The 23,728-nt window shown below is 39.6% G+C and overlaps 1 protein-coding gene across 2 annotated transcripts in view; it reads right to left on the bottom strand.

Annotated features, from left to right (window-relative positions):
- Nucleotides 1–23,475, bottom strand: part of fgf14 (fibroblast growth factor 14) — a 109,379-nt gene extending 85,904 nt beyond the window's left edge. The window contains exon 1 of one of the 2 annotated variants that reach the window (XM_087853006.1): nt 23,328–23,475. In XM_087853006.1, coding sequence (XP_087709132.1) covers nt 23,328–23,418 — 91 coding nt within the window. In that variant the 5' untranslated portion in view covers nt 23,419–23,475. Of the gene's footprint in view, nt 1–7,363; nt 7,674–23,327 lie in introns of those variants that run through there. The other variant, XM_006788151.3, reaches the window with a different exon arrangement.
- Nucleotides 23,476–23,728: the final 253 nt, after the last annotated feature.

The raw sequence follows: 23,728 nt of genomic DNA, 5'->3' as shown, positions 1-23,728 counted from the left end.
GAAAAGTGATACAGCAAAGGACGAGGAAAAATAAATAAAGTGCACCACACAGAGATAAGAGGAAGATAAGGAGCCTACCGCACAGACTGTGGAGGATTAGACTGCAAACTTAAAAGGCAAGGAAAGTTCTCAAGGTAGCATTCAAATGCACAATGCAAGTCAACGGCAAATGCATACCGAGTCAGAACTCTGGTTTAATGGTTTGGAACTTATTTATAGCATGTCTCTGTCTGATGACATTTGGACTAGTAAAAACACACAGTATGTATCCACCGCCTGCCATAAACCAAGCGTGAAGACAGCCATCAGCCCTGCTACTTCACTGGTTTTAGAACAACAAAAGAGAGCAAACAATGAACATGTTGAAAACCCCGGAGAGACAGACGCAGCAGTCAGATCATTAAATCAGATGGTTAGAGGAAGCAAAATGTCAATAAAAAAATAATGAATACAAATAATGAATAAAAAAAGAATACACTCAGAGCAAAGAAAGCCCAGCACCAAAATCACAATCTGGACCATATTTGACATGTAACTGCACTAATCACACTTCTTTTTATACAGGAAGCTTAGCTTGGCTTAAAGAATGGGAGCAGAGGGAAACTGCTAGATTAGCTCTCCTAAAAGTGAAAAACTATACCTACTTACACCTTTAACCCATGCTAAATAATAAAAAAAACTTATAAATAAGGATGGATTGTTAGTGTGTTTACATGTAATAAAATGGGTTATAGATGGGATTTGTCGACTAGGTTTATTTTCTAAACATAAATAAAAGAAATAGAGTCTTACATGTCTAATATGTGCTCTGATATAATGCTGTGTCTTTTTTGATCAGCTTTTTAAACACACCTGTGTTGACACAAAACAACTGCTAATTTATTTGTGTGGTTTGACATGCTGTCTGAGCTTGTCAGAAACGATAAGGATTTACAGTTTACATCCGACTACTGTGTGTGTGTGGGGTGGGGGTGGGCTAAGTCCTCATTGAAATTGAAGATTAAAGTAAGAAGAAACAAAGCTCTTACTCAGAAAGTTTCTGTGTTGCTGCATTTCTAAAACAACACTCTGTTCTCAATCTGCCTGTGTTCATTTATTTGCAGAACAGGCCATTTTCTATGACATTTCACAAGTGAATGCTTCCATCTCCGGTGTATCCATCACTGTTTTACGCCAGTGATTTAGAAGGACTCTCAACTTATTTGTAAATGGTTTTTTGAAAAGCACACAGGTGACCGCAGATTTGTCCACAACAACAACTGAAACACACCTCTAGCCTAACTTAACACCTGTCTCTTACCCCCTTTATCTGTTTCTGTTTCCCTTGATGTACAGACTAAGGGTAATTGCCTCTCTGTTATTTTACCCTTAACACAGTTACAGAGTTCCGTTACATTAGGCATCATTATCCTTTAATCTCGATTTAGTGTTAGTGCATTATGCATTATTCCTTGAATTAAATATTCAACATGAGATAATTTTTTGAATCAGCATATCTAGAAGACCTCTTACTGTGAATGCTTCAGTGTTTGCCACCCTAAAGATGTATTGCACGAGGATTATATTTTGTTTCTATCTATACCACAAATTATTCAGCACCACGACAAAAGAGAAATGCTAGGAATGAAGGATAGTTCAAGTTTTTCATCAAATGCATGGACATAATGAAAATAATTGCACATAATAGGCAATACACTGCTCAAAAAAAAAGGGAATGGAACCGTTAAATCACACATCAGCTGATGATGAATGAACTAATCGAGTAGAGAGTCTTTACATAGATACATTGTGTAATTCAAAAATCAAAATGGCATAACAATGGTCAGCGGAAAGCAAAATTATCAATCCTTCAAGCACAGGATTTAAAAATCACACTAAAAAAACAAAGTTGAAAGTTGAAAGCACAGGTTGATCTCATTTGTGTGTGTATCGCTCCCACAAATGCCTGTATGCACTCCCAGGAACTGGGCATGCTCCTAATGAGGCTGTGGATGGCTCCTGGGGGATCTCCTCCTAGACCAGGATCAGGGCAGGATCACTGATCTTTTGCACAGTTTGTGGAGCTACTTAGTAGCATCGAGTTGGGAACACATTTCAGATGTTCTCAGTTGGATTCAGGTCTGAGGACTATAAAGGACTGTCAGTGGTGTCAATGCCTTTGTTGCCTAGGAACTGTTTATACACTCTGGCTCCATGAGGTCGGTCATTGTCCTGCACCAGGAGGAACCCAGGCCCACTTCACCAGCATAAGGATTGAAAAAATGGGTCTGAGGATTTCATCCTGGTATCTAGCAGCAGTGATGATAATGTTGGCAAGCACACTGGGATCTCTGTCACCCTGCAGGAATGTGCCTCCCAAGGACACCGCTGACCCACTGCCAAACCAGTCATGCTGGATGATGTTGCAAGCAGCATAACATCCAGCATGGTGTCGCCAGCATATTTCACACTTGTCACATGTACTCAATGTGAACCTGCTTTAATCCGTAAGGAGAACGGGGCACCAGTTGCAGAGCTGCCAGTTCTGGTGTTCACTGGTTAAATACAAGTTGAGCTACTGGTGCTGGGCTATGAGTGCAGGTTCCACTATTGGAAAAGTGCTCTTATGCCACATTCTCACAGTTTTATTGGAAACAAGCACATAAGTAGTACGTTTAGCCCACTTGGGGTCACTTTGTAGGGCGCTGGTAATGTTGGTCCCTCATACTAGAACTGCAAAATGGTTTGTGGCTGCCACCAGCAAAACCATTCTCTTTTGGAAGGCTGTCTTGTTGCTTCTCCAGTGCACCTGTTGTCACTTTTACGTGTACCAAAACAGATGAAGACTGATGAATCTGTCCAGGTTTATTAATTGTTCTTAATTCTGTTTTTTTTTTTCAGTATTATTTATTAACTCTGGACTTCCAACATTTTTGGAAAAGAGAGGGAAAAGAGAAAAGTTTTTTCCCTGTTTTAAATACATTACAGTGGATCTCTATTTTTTAAGAGATAAGAGTAGTAGTAAACATTTTTTCTACTTAGACATTACATATTCTAAGTGTAGATGATGAGTATTGCAGGTTAATACCATTCATATCAGATTGGGTTGCACAAGATGATCATGATATGAGAGCATTTGATGATGTGGGCCATTGGTGGTCCACTTATGGATGAGTGGCCACCACTCATGGTCAACAACTCTGTTTCTAACTGAAAAACAACAACATCAAGGGAGACCGGAAAGTGGAGTGGGTAGGATGCATACCACATGGACGCATATGCCCTGAGCAGTGGAGTCCCACCACATATGCCCTGAGCAGTGCAATCCCAGCCGGAGACCATTTGCTAAATGCCATTCCCCCGCTGCCACTCTTTCATTTTTTGCCCTTTTTTCCTCCATCCCTGTTAAAGAAAAATAGCAGAAATGCCTGAAAATAACTTTAAAATCTTAAAATTCACAACTAAGAAGAATGTAACCTTAAGGCAATCGCTCTGACATTTTGACAGCTGTGGTTCACATGACTTAAAGGAAAGAACTGAGGCTCCATTTTAAAGTCCAAGAGGTTCTAGGTTCATCCTTGGCTTCCAACTTCAACAAAACAGCGTGACACACATAAGTACATACGAAAAATGTTTTATCAAGTCCACCGACTGGTTTAAAATTGGGCAGGAAAATGATAATGCTTCCTAAAATTGTATCCAAACCTACACTGTCTCAGGCAGCTGCTTCCCCTAAAATATTAAGACTGATCACATGAATCATAAATCTGTCAATTCTTTAATAAATGATAAAGATGAAGGAGCTACAAGAGCTTCTTGAGCTAAAGTTTGTCACTTTTGTATTGCTTGACTTACAGTGAAAAACCTTGACCACATATTTTCCTTCTCTCACTCTCTCATTGCTCGGTGTACACAGTTATAAAACATTCCTACATTTTGACTCTCCTCGCATGGAGAGGTTTGGACGCTATCATGTAAAACACAATGCAAAACAGTTAATGATGCAGCAGAGAAAAATATTAATTACGCCCCCGTAAAATATACTGAAACTGTGCAGGATTCAAATTTTAATTTATGAACACAAATCTTAATCACTGTAAGTATTCAGTTCAATAATTATTACTACTCCTCTAATGAGAATCTACAGTTTGTTGTACTTAACTGCACAGACTGATATTCATAGGATACTCTAGTCTAGTATGACTACTTAAAACACTTTCCCATTCACACACATTCATACAGAGCTTATATAAATATACATATAGACCCTCTATCTGTCACAAACAATCTGGGGTCTCTATTATACGATCTAATATATGATTAATCTCTATTATTATAGTTTTCATCTAGTTTTAAATAGTCTTTAAAATACATATCCAGTCATGAAATAAATGGTAAATGGCCTGCATTTGTATAGCGCTTTACACTACATTCAGTCATTTACACGCTGGCAATGGCAAGCTACATTGTAGCCACAGCTGCCCTGGGGCGCACTGACAGAGGCGAGGCTGCCGGACACTGGTGCCTCTGACCACCTCCTGTAGGCAAACATAGGGTTAGGATCATGCCCAAGGATATTTGGCATGCAGCCAGGAGGCAGCCTGGGATCGAACCACCGACCTTCTGATTAGGGGCTGACCTGCTCTGCCACCTGAGCTACTGCCACCCCAAATAGGGAAATCTAGCACAAACATCAGACCAACAGATGGGATTTCTACACTTATACTATGGGATAGTCAACAGCTGCAACATGCTGACATGGGATCTCAAGGAAGAGACACTGTTCAACCTGAGACTCAGTATCTGTCTGCAATGAAGAATTTTTTCTCCTTGTTTTCAACATTCAAATGTGGTAAAGAAAAATGTCAGGAAACTAGTTTGCACCCAGATTAAGGTCTTAAAGCAGATCAGTGTGATGGTGAGAAAAAAAAACAAACTAAAACAAACAAAACTGTGAAATCAAGCTGTAGATCCAAGTTATCGGTGGCCTGATTGGTCTCCAAAAATATCTTAGTGTAAAAGGCCACTACAGGAAAAAGGGAAAATTGTAACAGAAGACAGAAAGAAGAAAGAAATCAACAAAACCTGTTGCTTTGCTAAGATGTTTGGAGCCAAACTTGGAAAACAAAAGAAACTTCTCTAACCTGGACAAAGGGGATGCTTGATGTGCTGGAATCAGGCTCAATGAGCACTTTGTGGTCCCAGAGGAGCAGGTAGCACACGCACGTGAATGTCATTATTTTTGTGATAGCTTTTTTGCCAACATTAAAATGAATGTTAATACTGGGGAAAGGGTTTATCGATATTCATTTCAAGTTATTTACGCTCATTTTAATAACCACACTTTTAGTATAAGTTCAGTCTTTTGTTTTAACTGCGGCTCTGCAATGGCTGAAAACAAAAACAGGAGCGATTTAAAGCTTCCTGTTACAATTAAGGACTCAAGTACAGTAACAGTAACCTGTTGTTTGTTGTCCGTTTTAACCAGAATCTCCTTGTGCTCCTCTGCCAAAGAAGAAGAAAAAGCAGTACAGATATGAGAAGACTTCACAGAATCTACACAGGCTTTTTGCCAGCATGGACAGAGAAGCTGTTCACATTGAGGAGCAAAGGGAATATGAGGAGAGGGCTCGCAGAGAAGCAAGAGAGCATGAAAGCTATGAGAAGGGCATGCAAATGGCAATGCAGAAGGAAATACAGAAAGCTTAGAACAACTTCTACAGATTTATCTCAGCTTAATGTTACCTCACATCACAAAGGGACTGTACTGAAAAATACATTGTTTAATATATAAGAAATTGTGTATTTTACTGCATATTGTGTATAAAATTGGAGAGGCTTGGCGCGCATATAAGCATACCCTCACAACGTTTTGCTGCTATGTGACTTCCCCGCTTAGCCACTACACGACAAAGGCACCAACTGTGCAGGTTTCCTCTGCGTGGACTCTAAGCAAACTAGAAAGTAGTATAATAGGAACAACTACGTGTCCCTGAGGTCTGCAGCAGACCATGTGTGCCTTCACACAGACTGTCCTACCTTTAGCTGATGAGTGAATGATCCAGCATTTCTCAACACTTTGCTAAAACAGTATCTAGGAACAAAGCAAGTGTTTAGAAGAGAAGATTGATGGCCAGCACCTCACCTAAAAAGCAGAAGCATCACTTCTGGAGACTTTGTGTCAATCTTTTAAGTGCAGTATTTTGTTCACTCCTAAGCCACTAAAACACACAATGCAGTGTCTTTCAGCATTTATTACCTTGCTCTTCTAAAAGCAAACATGAGGAGACATCAGCAAGATTCTCCTACTGAGAACATCACAATAGAGCGCTATGAAGTTTGGCCTTGGAACATATGGATCGTGACTCTGCTGCCACAAAAGCACGTCTGTCAAAGCTGTTATTAAGGAGCAGTTCTGTGACTGAATGATAGGAGAGATGCTGCGGCATTACTGCAGACATGATAAGGTTTTCAGTAAGCCCGCTGTGCATATTCCTGTGTGTCAGTCATTCCTGTGTATAAACACTTGAGAACACAGCTGACAGACAACATTCACTTTCCTCTGCTCAAGAGAAGAGAAGAGAAGAGAAGAGAAGAGAAGAGAAGAGAAGAGAAGAGAAGAGAAGAGAAGAGAAGAGAAGAGAAGAGAAGAGAAGAGAAGAGAGGGTCAAATTTGGCATGTTGTAGATCCACAGCCATGCATCATTGTACTTGGCTTCCTTACTTGGCCTTGAAAATGCTTTATATTTTATGCAAGACCAATAATACAAAATAATCTCCAGAAGCAATATATATATATATATATATATATATATATATATATATATATGTGTGTGTGTGTGTGTGTGTGTGTGTGTGTTTGTGTGTGTGTGTGTGTGTGTGTGTGTGTGTGTACATATACACACACACACACACATATATATATATATATATATATATATATATATATATATATATATATATATACACACACATACATAATGAAATTACTTCCTCCTCTTTGGTATGGTGCTGTATGAAAACAGTCCAGAGTGAACATGCAAACAAACTCTCAAGCACACAGAAACTACAACGTGTGACCTTCAGGTTTGATCATCTGCAATGCAGTGATTGGTTTTATTAATGTAGAAGGAGTCTGCATTGATAACAGTTCACATATTAAACAAGAAACTATTTACGTCAGTCATACTGCCAATCAGGATACACATGTCAGTGCTGAGTTTACTTTACTGTGTCCCATTAAAGAAACTGGTTGTGGATTAAAGGAACTGCTCCATCCCTGACATTACCAATCCATTACAGGAAAAAGGCATACCTGTGCAATACTTGTGTCACTATGTCAACATTCTCATCCCGCATCACCAGCCTCCATGCTTGGACTCACCATGCACTGCTTCAGCCTTTAGTGCCTTGCGAACATGCTGCTCCACAATCTTAGCAAAAGATGTTGCCTCCATTGCTCCAAAGGCCAGCAAACTTGATTTTTTTTCTCACTGTAATTTAGCAATAAATGTCATAACATTTGAAATAAAGACGTATGCCTTGAACTGTTGCTCGGGTTCTCACACTCCTCCTGATGTCCTCCAGTGCTTGCCACAACCTTTTAACCCAGTCACATAAGCATGGCCACCTTCTCACACATATACACACATGCATATCTTGCCTGTCACCCACTCGTAAAGACCCTGCCAACATCTTCCCACCAGAACCTTCCAACATGCAGATAGCCATATCCCGCAGATAGCGCTGACACCTTCTTAGGTAACCAGAAATGCCTAACGCCGTCATGTCATGGCTAAATGGTGTTGGTGACACAGTCTCTACTGCATGTGACAGAAAGCAAGACTTATCACTGAGTCACCAAAAAAAAAATGTTCACGTCCACAGAAACAAAACAAAAGTTGTATGGCTGCCAAGCTTAGCTATATTTTCTTTGTGTGTTTCCATTTCTGCTATCTGACAAACTGAATCTGAGTGCTTCCCTGTCTCTAGCCTAGTGTGTATAACAGAAAACAACTGGCCTTTCTGTGCAAAGAGCCGTGCACTCACCGCCACAAACAGGTTACTTAGTCACTGTCATCATCTCTCGCTCTCTCTCCCTTTCTCGCTTTGTGTCTGAATAAAGGACAACAGCCACAGGGGGGACCCACCTAAAACTGTGGAAAGTGAACTTCGAGACAGGGATGTGAAAGAGGTGGAAATGACAGCTAGAATAAGAACTTCCATCATAAAAATGTTGGCAAACCTATGTAAGTGTCCAGAAAAAAGGTCTTATTTACAATAAATATGATAGAAGCTTTGAAGCAAATGCCATTTTGTTTTGTTTTTTGTTTGCTTGCTTTCTTGCATGCCTTTGATTTTGTGTGTGTGCTTATTTTTATTTTTATTTTTTATAGATTTGATTTTAAAAATTGCGGGGAAAGTGTTCGGAAGTGTAACATAGCTCCCAAACTATGTACACAAAAACAAATAGAGAGAAAGAGAGCTAGAGAGAGAGCAGAAGAGCAGGAGAGAGAAAGCAGCAGCAGTACAATACTGCCTACTGCACTGCAGCAAAAATCTACACAGCATACCACAGCCACCACACAACCTCCAGCACTGCCAGGAACAGACCCTTGTGCTGAGGGAGAGGAGTGATGGATGAATGTGGAACGTACACGTGTGTGTGAAACTGGTAAAGACAAGAAGACTCAATGATAGAAGAGAAAGGAAAAATGGCATTTTTGTTAGGTGGTTTTCCAAAAGACTCAAAACCCAGGAGAACTTTTATATGCTTGTGAAAACATGCATGAAACCCAGCTAAACACTGCACACTAGAATTTCTAAGGACATCGTCTGAGTACAAAGAAATACAACAAACAATGGATGATCGCCTAATTAGGCCAGCTTCATTTTAATCAAATTCCATGAGCGAATTAAAGCCAGCAAGCCCAAACTCCTACTGTTAAAAAGCTCTATATCAACAAGAAGATAGAGAAAAGTCCCCTCAACCAGCTGGTCATGAGGCTCAGTTTCTCCGAAATGGGCACTGAGAACAACAGTTAATTACCCGGCATTGTGAATTGGAAAAAGCTTAGCCAAGTCAAACTTTTTAATATTTCCATTATAATAAATACCTCTTCAAACTGGAGTAGGCAACATGCTGAAACAAAAATTTATAACAACCTTTAAGTGTATTGTAATTCATTTGGTCAGAGAGGGGGAAAAAAAGACTCTTGCAACCCTGCTGGACTCTACTTGGAGGCTTTAGAAAGTCTAGCCGATCAGGTACTTTCAGGCCAGATGAGATGATTACTGAGTAGAAAACAGTAAAGTGCCAAAAAGTCTTTGCTCGCAGCATGATTCAAACCATGGCAATTGTTCCTTTATTTAAAAAAAACTGTAGTTTTCTTTGCTGTGGCCAGAAGGCTGAAGAATTAAACAGGTGGTAATAAATCACCTCCAGATGAAATCATTGCAACATTACACTATTTTGTTGGAAAATTGTGAAACCCTTGTCCATCAACGGACACAGTGAAAGAGCGAGAAATCATACAACATTGCACACCATGGACAAAGACTTCTCAAAATCTGGACAAACTGAATTCTGTCCAAAGAGAAAACTTTGAACAGCTATGACAAAACCTGCACTGAACTTTGAACAGACAATACAGAGTAGGCAGTTATCTGGGCACCATGAGACACCAGAAACGGCTGAAAAACTGAGTGACCACAATCTGGCTACTGAGCGAAACCTGGCAGAAGTAGAAGCACAGTGAAGCCTGAAAGGAATAGGTCCCTGAGTTGTCTACCGAAATAAACTGTAAGTATCAAGAATGACACACTCCAAAACAAAACTCTGTGTTTAGTCAGGGGGGAAAAAACTACGATAGCCATGGAAGAAGCAAAACACAGTATGTCAGAGCAGGTTACAGCCAGGAAGAAAACCAGCAAGAAAACATGAGCAGCTGACTCTTTTCATTGTTTTTAACACCAAGATCCATGTCATTTCTTAGTATGTTATAACTTTGCTCTATTCTGTCTGGCAATGACCAACAACGGCATAAGTAAGGCAGTAAACAGCTACAACATGTAGAAGATAGTCTGCAAAGCTGTCCGTAGGCTGTGCGTCGGACCAACACAGAACCATACTGGAGCCCTATCTTAGCTTCCACTGGGTGAGAGTGGACAGGTTATCACTTTATGGCAGGGCTAACACCAAGATACGCACCTATGGTCAAATTAGAATCACTAATTAACCTATCGTCTCTGTCATGTAGGTCAACAACCCCCCTGGCAATCCTGTGTCACTAGGGAAAAGTGTGCAAATCTTTAACCAGCTAGTATTTAATGGAGGTTGATGGCAGTTGCTAAGTAAAACTGGTCACAAAGGAGGAGTTGTACCAAAAGCCTCTTTGAGATTTCTACCATAGTCTTGAATTGTCTACATGGTGGGCAGTGAGACGTCTGCTAAAACTTGCAAACAATTTGTCAAGTGGTGGTGAAGCTTGAAAAATTGTGATGCACACCAGAAATGGAAAACATTCAGTTTCAAAGTATTTGAACATATTTCAAATTGTTTGTTGAGTAGTTTGTGTGAGTGTTTGCAGACATGTCGCAATCTTGTTTGCAAACTACAGGTGACCACGGCAATTTACTATCTAGGCCTTTGTGTGACAGGGGGTTATCATGCATGCCTTTAGATGGCAAAGGAAATGAGAGTAACCAAAGAGAACCCACACAGGCAGGCAGAACATGCAAACTCCACACAGAGGGGCCCGAGCCAGCAGATCGTGACCTTCTTGCTGTGAGGTAACCACCACATCAGCTGCCTTATAAAGAGCTTTTCACAATTACAAATTCACCGTACACTGAAAACACACTGTTGCAACAGAGATAATGACAGGGAGAGAGACGTAAGTGCATCCTGCTAAGTAAAGACCACAGTCAGATGATGGACAACAGTAATAAATGAGCTACAGGCCAGCGGTGAGTCATGAAATCATATCAGCAATCAATCATAATCAAATCAGTAAAATGTACTTTCAGCACAGGAAAGAAGCAGGCCCAGCTGAACTGGCTCTGTGTTTCTCTCCAACAGTCCTCATTGCTGTAGCCCAGAACAACAGCGAGCCATCACTTAAGCCGTGTGCCTTTGGCTGTATGATTTGTAATAACACAAATGGTGGTTCAGTAACACAAACGCACATCATGCACCTCAGCATGTTGAGTCTGGTGTTTTTGATAAAGGTTGAAGATGCTACATTTCTGTCATAAGAGCCACAGGGAACATGACCCAACCCTTTTGCTGTACAGCATCAGCAACATGCTAATATGACTGTATCATTTCCCGCTCCTAGATGATGGCCTAGAAACAAAATTACTACTAATAAATGGACTCACTTCGCACAGCCTTTAACCCCTCAGCTGCTGCTGGTTTTCAGAAAAAATAGGAAGGCATCATCATCAGATTATGTTAGCATATTACTAAAAATAAAAGTGAAGCCAAATCTTTTCTTATTGTACTCTTGTACCATTACCCCCCGTTGTTTTGTTTTGATTCCCACAATTTAATGCAGCGTGTCTGTCAGCGAAGCGAACAGCAAACTGTGCCTGTTTGTTGTTTCTTGGATATATTTCATTTGCCTTAGTATTTTTTTCCCACATTTTTTATTTTGTATTTCAATCAAGTCCAATCAAGCATGAAGTAATTCTTCACGCCTGAATTATTCTAGCATCAGTATCCTTGTTCATCATTTAGGGAAAACCTTTCTGTCCCATCCCACTGAGGAAAATTTAGTCAGGATAACCTGTAACCTGTATTCCTATTTGTGCGCACAGAGTGATATCAACACAGACTCAGATCTTTGCAATTAATGACTCTTGGTCACTGTTCATGTTCTGTATGCTATTGTATCATTCATTCATTCATCCATCAAAGACATAATTTCCGAGTTTAGATTTAAGTGTATTTCTTAAGGGTTCCGTTTTTCATCATTTAAATTAATCAAAGCCAATTTATCCAATTTTACAGTGAAACGTGAGAGGCAATTAGTCTAAACTGATCTGCTCTTTTTCTCGTGTGCTTTAATCAATAGACCCTGTCTTTACAGCAGAGCTTTTTTCCCCTCTGGTGACCATTTAGGACCTCTTATTTAGACAATCGTATCTTTGCAGATGGCTCTGATGTGTTGTGTTGACATATAAGACTGAAATTATAGCTCTCTGGGATTCCTTTCGGGAAACATTACATACTCTCATTAAATACATCTCCACTGTAATCATGTCAGCTTTCACTCTAAAGACCAAATGTCAGTGGGTGAGTGAGTTATTTAAGAGTTCAGTTGGTGTGAGTGTCAATGAATACAGAGAAGCTCTTGTAATAGTGTTTAAAGACAACATGGAAATAACTCTTCATGGCGCATGGACATGGTTGTAAAAGCATTGAATCAGTGCAGATTATTCAGATGTTTTCACCTGTTGACAGTCCCGACTACATTATGCTGCCACAGGTATTGATGCAAATGCTGAGCTCGAAGACAAAAGCCCTCCACACACCTGTTAAAACTGTTCTCCTCCTCCACTCCACATCGATTGTACCCAGAGTATTTCCAGCACTTCACAATACATTTTTATAATGACGGCAAATTTCAAAAGTCATTTTGCATCCGTGTCAGCTCTGCTGTAAAACCGTTCAAACTTCTGATCCCACAAATCAATAATTTCATTGTCTAACTCTCAACTGCTCTCCATCTCTCTTTCTCACTATCAGAGTGCAGTGCATCATCACAGACAAAAAGCTCAGCAGCCTCGCGAAAGACAGATATCAGCCTATCACATGCCCAATAATCTAGGATCATGCAAGCAGCGAGTGTTGAGATGTGTCATGTACTTGAGAAAGGGACAGACCTTGCTTTCATTTTTGTTAGAGAAGGGTTGTGGTCTCTCCAAACGAGTTCAGCTGTGAAATCTGTTATTATGAACGACCTCACTGGAAGATGGAGTAAAAAGCCAGCGTAGGGAGGGGTGAGATGCAGTATCATTTAGAAATAGGAGTAACAATGCCCCTATTGCTTCACTCTCATTTTTCTTCAATTCAAATCTGTGGTTTCACAAAGTTAAAGCAAATGATTGACACAGACGCCCCATATCCTGGCAGAAATGTAAGCAGGGAGCAGGTTTCCAAGTTTGTCTGACATACACTAGGGACATAACATAAATCTTAGTTCACATCCATGACGTCCTGTTATACCAATGATTACGGCATGTATTTCAATGTTCTGGTATTCTTGAGAAAGCTATTTCAGGACTCCTCTACAAAACCATTAAACACTGAGGCGAGAGAAACTGAAAAGTCCTTGAAATGAATCTTTTACATGGTAATCTTAAGATATGTAAACTTGAAGCTGTGTCTTTAAATTTCAAACAGGATCATTGTCAAATGTGATGGATGCTGAAAAGCATTTACAGTTTAAGGTTACCTCCAAAAGGTGCAGTGACAGGGCCAAGAAGCAGCCAGAAGCCCTTTATGTGCGTGCAGAGAGGTTTTCTTGCTCTACAAACATGCAGATGGGTCTTTCGTGTAGGATTTTAAATTATACCACTCCATTAAAAAAACAGAACCATTTTTCTTTTTTGTTTTTACACTGAATACATTAAACCCCTCATGGTGAATTTTCCAGTCAGCTCTTAGGCATCGTGATTAGACATGGCAGGCATCAGTAAAGACAGTATCTTTTCTCAGGCTGCCAAAACAAAGCATACAAGAGCAGAGGTGCAAAATTCAGCAAACTAATCTAGCTTACCTCCGAAGCCACAGGCATATCTTTGACTAATTACATTAGTTTTTGGGTTAACCAGTTAAAAGCAGATGGGGAAGTCTAAGTACTACCTATATTCATGCTTTAGTACCAGAAAAATGACATTTCTATATATTAGTATGGCTCATCAAGTAAAGACTTTGACATTTTTCCCATAAACATGCAGCTTTTAGTGTTTTAGGAGGATATCTGTAACTGCCAAGTGAACACTCAAGGTTTCTTTCAGTATTCAGGTTTTATCAAGCTCACTAGAGCAGACATTCATAAATCAGCAGGAGACAGGGTTTTCAATCAACATGAAGCTTACATTAGCTTAATTAGCTCAAAAAATGTTACTCAAAGCAGACTTCCTGTAATTTTTAAATCGACTTCAATTAAAAAGGCTCTGGTGTTAGAAAACTCAAAAACAGATGCTACCATCCTGGTGCAAAAGAAAATTCTTTTACTCCAATTTTCCCTTTTGTGAGGTATTTTTTAAAACTCGTGTTTTGAAATTGTGCGTTGATGTCATGCAATAGTGGGGGCTCGGTCACTCTGAGGAACTCATGGGTGCCGCTTTGTCTTATTCTGGCTTCAGCAGTATCTAAGGCCTCGGTCACACTGGTCTAAAGACCTGTTAGTAAGAACCAGCAGTTGCAAAGAAAAAATATGTATTCCCCGTCAAGTTAGCAAGTGGTTGCTGGAAGTTGGAGAATGTTGTTGGTGGAGATCACTATCTGCCTCATCACTGTAACCTAAACATCTCAAAAAAGGCATTGCTTCACACTTTTCACTCACTCTCACTACCTCTCAGAGAGTAGTTTGCTAGTGTTTGCAGACAAGTCAGAATCTGTTGATTTCATTGCAGCAACTGTCAGAAACCTCCAGCAACCACTTGCAACTGGTTGCATATATTCCATAGCGACCAGTCGCCATGTGTCACAGACCAGTTCATAGGCCTGATTGAATTGGTCTTTAGCAACTGATTTCATAGCAACTGGCAGAAACCTGAAGCAGCCACTCGCAACTGATCAGGGAACATACATTTGTTGTTCATTAACAATGGTTTCCAGGTGGTCACTAACTGGTCTCTAGACCTGTTCAGTTTCCCCAGTGAGAACATTTTGTTTTCAGTCATTTTTCATTAATCAAAGTTTTCACCCAGTTTAGTATATCAATAAATTTACAGATGCAGCTTGCTAAGCAACAACAATAAGACGGCAATACCGAGATGCTCGGTTTGAGGTTTTAAAATAATAGATGAAGTCATGCAACCTTTGAAGGCAATATCATCTAACAAAGTGAGCACAGTGTCTTTTTTTGTTTGGAAAGTGCCATTTGTCATCCATATATTGTACTGTCATGACTCATCATAAAGTAATTATATTCTAATTTCATTTAATGGGTCTCTTGTGATTACTACTATTGCCAGCCTATGTTATTACTGATAACCTAAACAGAAATTTCAATGACTTCAAGGGACTCAAAAACGAACTGATTGAAAATAAAGAAGTTCATAAAACTGACAACTGAGGAACAATTTCTTACACTCTCTAAAGTTATTTCTTCAAATCTGACAAGTCCACGTCAGTACACATGCACAACTGAGAATTTCACCACTCTGTATCATAAATACCTCAAAAGAGTGACAGTGTAGTTTCTGTCAGAGAGTGTGGGAAAAGGAATTGGGAAATGATTGTGACCATTTGTTTCCAGTCGTCTTTTCTTGTTGTCATTGTGTTGGTTATGCTTATTTATATTGCATGTTGACAGCCTAATAAAAAAAAGAAGAAGAACACTTCATCACAAAGCTGTCTAATTTTGCTTAACTGACATCATCCATGGTAATCAAACTGTAATTCACATTTAGCCACATATTCCTCACAGCAACATTTCACACCACAGGTAGCTAACTGTATCTATGACTCAGATTACAAAGCAATCAACTAATCGTCACTTCTTGCTCGCATTTTACCTGCAACCCATCCTGATGATATTTATTTGGCATTTAAATATTCATTGTGCTTTATACAGTTGACTCTCTTGACTCTTGGGATGTTTATTTGAAAATGAAAGAAGCACTAGACTGTTTACAAAAGACAGATATAACCTTTTAAAGCAGATTTATTCAAAAAGGGCAATATTACCTCTAATGGCTTAAAATGCAAGGTACAGAAAGCAAAGCCTAATACTATATAGACACAAAACCATCTCATGCTTTGCCTATTTTAAAAAAAAAGGAGTAATAATTCCATTCTGATATTATCTAATCTAAAAATGAGTGTGAGATATTTAACAGACATTAGCTGATTAGCTGACAGACAATGGATCATTTTTGTCAACTTAAATTTAAAGATCAGGCAGGTAAGGTCAAACACAAGATCTAAAATGCTACTGCTATCCTCACTTTGCTCATATATTTGTATCTCTGGGTTGATCTCCACTAATTCCTCGAGGAAATATCCGTCTTTCTAGCTGCTAGTTAGCTAGCTAGTTAGCTAGTTGCTAACGACTAGCTTTCCTTGTTTGCTGTTTAGTGGCAAGGAGGTATTTTTTGTAATATAATGCTAGGAAAATGCTGCATTTTTATAGCATGCCCCTTAGCAGAAGTTTTTTTTTTTTTTTTACAATTTACAATACAATAAAAGGAAACCTATGACATTGGAAAAATAAGCAGGACGGCATCAGCAAATACTCATTTATTTTCCCAACATAAATTACATTTAATTAACTTATTTTTATACAATATTATTCTTGGCTTTTCCATGTTGTCCTTGCAGTGGCACACCCTATACACTGCTACTTTGCAATAACACAACTTACAGTGGATGGTGGACTATCTAGGAGGAAAGTGACAAATCGCCAGGGTTGCACCGCATTTGAATTCAATGAACTTTGTAGAATGACCCATTCTCTTTACAAATATTTGTAAAGCCAGTCTGGATGGCTAGGTTCTTGCTTTTATACACCTGTAACAATGAAACTGAAAACACATGATTTGAAAGATTAAGAGGTGTACCTCAGTAGTTTTTTCCATAGTGTATCTATGAGTGTATTCCTATAAGCAATACTTTCACAGGGTATTTGATATTTGATCCATCCTGAAAAGCAGTATATGTTTTAAGTTGAGCGCTGAATAAAGTGGTTTAGCAGATCCCTCCCTGAGCTTGGTTCTGCCGGAGGTTTCTTTCTCTCAAAAGGAGTTTTTCCTTACCACTGTTGCCAAATGCTTGCTTATAGGGGGTCGTCTGATTGTTGAGGTTTTCTCTAAAAAAATAAAGTGCTTTGAGTCAACTGTTGTTGTGAATTGGGGCTATATAAATAGAATAGAATTGAATACAAATTCACGCTAATACACTATTAACTAGATGTAAATGGTAAACATAACCTATTTTATTTCATTCATTGTTTTTCCTTACAGACATTAACATGAAGCTAACACTTCTCTTTTTGTTGTGTTTCTGTCTTTGTCTGTATAGAAACACCATATATAGATTTATATATTTGCCCACTCATGAGATTTCTCTGTAAACTTGATTGCGCACAGAGGGAGGTAGAATAGTAGCCAGGAACTTGATTCTTATCACCTCTGCAGGTCACATTCTTGAAAACCAAGAGAGACGGAGCCCAAATTAATTCACTGGGGAAACTGATCGTGCCATTACCCGAGCAGATGAAAGTGAAAAAAGCTGTCTTGTTGATCTTTGACATATTAACTGCAGCAACACCTAATTTCACGTCTATTTCTAAATGACAACAAAGCATGGCAGTAATCACAGGGTTCTGTCATGAGAAGAAAAACAGTCCTTGACCAAGAATCTCCAAGAATCCAAATGGTTTTATCAAATAATAACAAAACATGTGTATCCCCTCTGTGCATATTCACTTCCATTCTAAGGATATGTATGCTCTTGAGATATTTTTAGAAACAAAAGTTTCATCAATGTGACACACAGTTTAAAAGATTTAGTAAATGCTGTCAGTTTAACAGTGTGAAGGTTATTCAAAAGGCGATACATATTTAACTGTAAATCCTGTTTTTTTTTTACATCTTTGCTGTGATCTTTCAGGGTGTGTGTGTGTGTGTAACTACTGCACTTTAGCCATTTACAAACTTACAGAAATGTTTCTGTATGAAACCTAGCAACGTGGAACGGTGGTTGGAGGAAGTTATTTTTAGCCAGCCCTGCTGTTACTCTAATTGTAGGAGTCTCTCTTTGAATCTTGCCCGTCCCCTTTAATTACACTGCATTTTCCTAGTTACCACAAATTAAACTAGCGCAAGTACGTAAGACAAATGGAACAAGTATCTTTTAACCGTACAAATAATTATCGACCCTCTTTTTAAATTCTCAAAAAAATTAGATTTTTGGGGGGAAACCGTACATTTTTTCGATAAATTGCTCTGAGATAAGAACTGCATGCAACAGAGACACCGACACCAGAAACTGACACCAAACGAACAGCAGGACAGTAACAACAACAGTGTATAGTTGCATTTGTATGGGTTTCACAGACAGACTCATAAACTTACTGTAACATGACAGACAATACATTCACAGGAAATCCACTTTATCATTCAAGATGCTGATACAGAGGTAGCGCTTGATCTTAACCCTGGAGAACCAATGGGGTCAGATCCAACCCCATTGGTTTACTAGTGAAACCATGGGATCAAATTTGACCCCATGGGTTCTCCAGGGTTAAAAGGTATTAAAGGCCTACTCACGATGCTGTCAGGTAGAATTTATTGGCACACAAAAATGCAGAATTTGCAAAGTCCTGCTTTACATATTGCTAGTGGCTCCATAGTGTAGTGGTTTACACATTTTCCTAACAGGCAGAAGATCCCTGCTTCCATACTCGAGGAGAAACAATCCTTTTGGAGTTTTGTCAGGAAGGGCATCTGGTGTAAAATCTGTAAAAATCAAACGTTCGTAGCCACTTCTTGTGAATAAAGAAGCTTTTTTTATTTTCAAATAAATTGCTCCTAGCATCCAAAGAATTGCCTTTTGTTTAATTACAGTGACACTTATTTGGTTTTTATTATTTTAGGTAATGTGAGACGCAGTAAATTGAAATTCACTGTGGTTTATAAGCCTCTACATTAAAATATCTCACATTCCCTCAGTTCATGAACGTTTCTCAGTTCGAAGCACCTCTACAAGGTTGTAGTCTTCTAATAGTCAGCATGGTTGCCTCATAAATATAATCTTAGATCATAGAAAAGAACCAGAAGTTTAACAATCTCTGCATGAAAATTATTTTGTTATAGTAATTCAATTTTAAATTAAATAAAGAAAGAAGTACATAAGATTTTTTATGAGTCTTAGGTCCAGCTTTCTGACTATGTCACAGATAACAGAGAAAAGTTTCACTTCACATGCTATGAGCCAACATCACCTGGAGGCCTGGGTGTCATGTGACCTCACCTGTAGTGTCACTCTGCTGTCAGTGAGCCACTGTGCCACTTTGAAGAAGCCACCCACTGACTTCACCCAGAGCAATTCTGCTCTTTCAACAACCCGCCTATTTACCGTCTACATTTCAATCATTTCAGCCCAAGATATGTCAAAGAGCGCCACTCGCATATCTGCCTTTATTGATTGTCGCAGTTCATATGACATAACTTTTCCCTCTACACTACAAATACCCTCATTAAACCGTTTATCATGTGTGCATCATTCAGTGACACTCAAACTTTTATAATGACATCTGTGTGGGCATTTATAGAGCCGTCACTGCCACTTAAGCCTCAGGGTTAAACGTCCTATATCTACATCCTTTCCACTAAGCTGCTTCATCACTTTTAATTTACTTAATGAAGTACATTCACTCAAAGACATGTACCCGTACTGTTACACAAGAGTGAACATTAAGAGTAGATCCACAGTAGCAGTTGTACCAGACCACCAACCCTAAGGACAAGCCACCACATGAAACAACAATCTTGCTGGAAAACAGAGGCACAACTGGAAGAAAGTTAACAGGTCACTGAGTATAAAATCTTGGTGACTTTACCCGAAGGCAGTTTTGCAAAAGGGCTAAAAGTGGACGCGTAGCTTTACATGATGGCAAACTGCCATATCCAACAAGGAAGTGACTCATCCTGTTGTGTTATGGAGCTTTAACCCAACCCTTCACTTACATCAGAATGCAGAACCGCACTATGTTTTATCATAACCTGATCTGGACCACTGTGAAGAGAGCTGGATTCCTCTCATCTTCTTTCAACACTAAAGAATGTGGTCTACTTCAAGAAATACTCCATATGTATCCATGCACATCAGTACAGCTGACCAATGAATACAAAGCCACTGACCTATAGGCTTAGGGGCAATTTAATTTGATAATGTGAAGGAAAATGAGGATGCACACAGAACTCAAAGATTTTTTAAAAGGGAAGACCCTATGTGAATGGGCCCACAACCAGTTAGTACATAATTACAAGGGCCTAAAGACAAGTTCTCCACACATGTAACTGTGTGCTATCACACTCCCAGTGACAGAAAATAAATGTTGCCTTTAATAGGGAACTATTAACCCACGCTAGAATAAAATCAAGTGCCATCCATACTCTGCTTTAAACCTCTCCAGATGAATTGGTCCTGTACAGTCACTAAGCCTTTGTGTGTGTGTGTGTGTGTGTGTGTGTGTGTGTGTGTGTGTGTGTGTGTGTGTGTGTGTGTGTGTGTGTGTGTGTGTGTGTGTGTGTGTGCGTGCGCGCGCAAAGAGAAACTGAATACAATCTGTGAATTATAAGACTGGTGTTTATACGGTAACAAAAACTGCAGCTATAGTGATACAGTCTGTTTAGTTTGGTCTTTCTCGGTTCTCTCAATTCTGCTGTGTTACTAAAAGTACAACCAAAGAGCTGTAGCACTAAGTCTAGGCCTTTGCAGCTCAGGCCTGGCGAACAGTTTAGGAAACACTTTGCTGACACAGGGCCACGCAGAGGACCCGCTGTCCCACTATCACACTGGCACTTAAACAACTTGTGTGAGGATTTCTAAAACACCTTTAGAGTTGAAACAAGTCAGTTGTGTGATTTGCCTGTCAGTGCGGATTCAATGAGCAGCTACACCCCACTGACACAGTCAGCGTGCTTCATTACTTCATTTCCTAGTAAACTACTGGCCCTATCGCTTGCTGTAGCACATGTCCTGACCATTTTGTGGTCAGGGCAAAGTCTTAGCTTTGATTGACTGGATGAATTGCGTTAAACACAACTTACTGTCTAGCTTTTCTACTGACCAAAGTCAGTTATCACTCCAAAGCCCACTGTAACGCAATATTATGCTTTTAACATGATCAGCAAGGAATAGGAACATAAAAAAATGTATAGCCTTTATGCTAGTAATTTTTTGCTAGTAAGAGTTATATATATACATACAATTCTACTGAGACATTGTTGTACATATTTGCTGTTTATTGGTTGTTCTTTTTTTAAAGTCTTACCTCTTTGTTACAGCTTATTTTTTCTAATTTAATCAAAATAGAATGTATAATGTATAACAGCACTTAGAAGACAAAAAATAAATGTCTACTCCATTAACTACGAAAAAAACATATTTTTAAAAAGTCTTTCCAAGTTACAACTCCTTTCCTTAAACTAAAAGAGAAGATGGGGACCAGGGGCAGAACTGAACCAGTGTTTACAAACGAGTGAGGTGCAGAATTTGTTCTTTTGATTTGTCATATTTAATATGTAGATCCAACTACTAGTAGAAAATGCTGCACCTCTGAAGAGATAAGTTTGAGTCTAATCAGGACCAGAAATTTTTAACTGACTATAAAGGGCTTTATATTGTACAGCTTCCCTCTAATGCAAGAACAACTGTTTATACTGAAATATAGAAGATGAGTATTGCTTAGAGAAATCTTTTCAAAGTAAAAGCCACTTAGAGTGTCACACTCTGCCTTGTTTTGGGGGGGGGGGGGGGAATACCCAGGTTATGCCCATGGTCAGTGGTGACATAATCTTCCTGTTTGCCAGGAAAAATGTTAGTAAGGACAATTATAATGTAGTATAACATAAAATAAACGGATGGCGTACATGCATTAACAAATATTAGCAAATATTTATATTTCAGAACAACATAAATACAGCAAGAATTGATCCTACTTTCCTGCTTGGAGTTTGTAGCATGAGAAAATAGTTCCAAAGATGTTTATTATTATTATATTTTTTGACAGATTTTCGCAAATCTTGTAATGCCTCCAAATTAGCTGTTGTAGCTGGGCCTATGAGAAAATGCGTATTGCCAAACTGAAGGCACAAACCGAGGCTAAATGTGTTTTCACCCTATCTTGAGCTATACCAACACAAACCTTGGCTAGGTTTGTGGAGACATAATGCTGTAAAATATAACTTCTTCTTGGTAATTGATAGTAGACAGTGTCTTGTTATCACTCCTGCAGTGTCTGCAAAGCGCGATTGTCCCACTAAAGTATGGTGATGATCTACTATACTGCAGTTGCAGTGTCGAAAAACTGTGCTGCTACTCAGCCCATCTACCCGCTTCATGAGGTAACAAGTAGCCCGCACTACATGCTGTCTACCTGGGGCTTTACAACAGCCTGTTGAAATAAGCATTCCTGGTACACTGGCCCTCTGCGTTGGTATATTTGTTTTGGCAGGATATATAAAAAAAATATATGATGTTACTGTGATCCTAAATTCAGGGCTTATGCACTGATTTTTTTATTTTTTTATTTATTTTGTACCAGAAAAAAGTGCACAATCTAAATCGAAACGATGTCGACTGCTCAAGTGCAGGATTTGCTTCGGTGCAGCGGATCTCAGTCCCTTTCTACATGCCCTACTGGCATCTCAGCTGCCTGGCTTCGTCAACATAAGAGCAACTCAGGTGCTCGTGTAGAAATCACGCTTTCGCAGGGCCCGCATGATGAGTATTGGTCTGCATCAGTAGAGTGACAGACATGAAAGAATAGTCTGTCTCCCCCGGCTGTTTCGCTGAAAACACAGCGAGTATAGCTCATTTAATAGAGAAGTGGTGATGCAGAGGAGTGGGGGGGGGGGGCACTGCTGCAGTCAACCCGAGGATGGAATAATCTGGTTAGGGGGGAATCACGTTGTCCAGAAAAAAGAAAGAAAGAAAAAAGAAATAATAAATAAATAACTGTGCGTGGATGTGATCCTCTGAAATACCAACGAGCCCCTGTGTGTGTCTGAGAGTGAGAGAGAGAGAGAGGGGTGGGGGGTGGGAGCAAGCGTTATTTAAAAAGTTAGAAGATCATGGTGCCGTGGTGATGCAGCGGGGGGGCTTTGTGTGTCTCTGTGCTGTGCCCCCCCCCCCCCCCCCTCCTAAAAAAAGACCTGAGCTCGCCGATGTAGTAGCAGCACAGAATAAGTTGTCTTCCCCCCCCCCCTCCCCTCCTTCAGGAGCCTCTGCATGATCCACTCGCTGCATAAATGTGATTGCAGATCTATCATCGTTACGACCAAATTAACAGAATTACGCAGACACTCAACTCTCTGCACACAAGCATGCATAAAGCCGGTTCGCTGAGAAACGGAGGAGTAGGCATAAATGGTGATGAGCTTACCACTTGGATTCTTGTTTTTCTTAAGACTCTTGCCACAAAGACACTGCAGCATATGCGTTCCTTTGCTGAAAATGTTCCAAAGAAACCACATTGATTTGGGCGAAGAGCAATCCCGTGTCTTAAACACCCAGATATAGATGAGATCCTTGCGGTTGCATAATAACACAATTGGATCAGTTCTCCCGAGCAAGGCTACCAATTGTATCATAAAAAAATAGGTATATCCAAGTCCTGTGCGCTTTCATTCACGTGACAAAATATTCACTGTCTGTCACACTTCGTGCTAATGGTGTGTTTTCTTCTTCTGGCGTGTAAAGAATGCCTCCTCAACTAGTCGACAATAGAAAATATACTCTGGAAATTGCATGTGTCGCACCGGGAGGAGACGGGTCGCCAGTAAA

This window comes from Neolamprologus brichardi, chromosome 16 (genome assembly GCF_056152115.1).
Source record: "Neolamprologus brichardi isolate AB-2024 chromosome 16, ASM5615211v1, whole genome shotgun sequence".
NCBI classification, from domain to species: Eukaryota; Metazoa; Chordata; class Actinopteri; order Cichliformes; family Cichlidae; genus Neolamprologus; species Neolamprologus brichardi.
The sequence above is the reverse complement of the archived record's forward strand: the minus strand, read 5'-3'. Positions and strand labels throughout refer to the sequence as shown.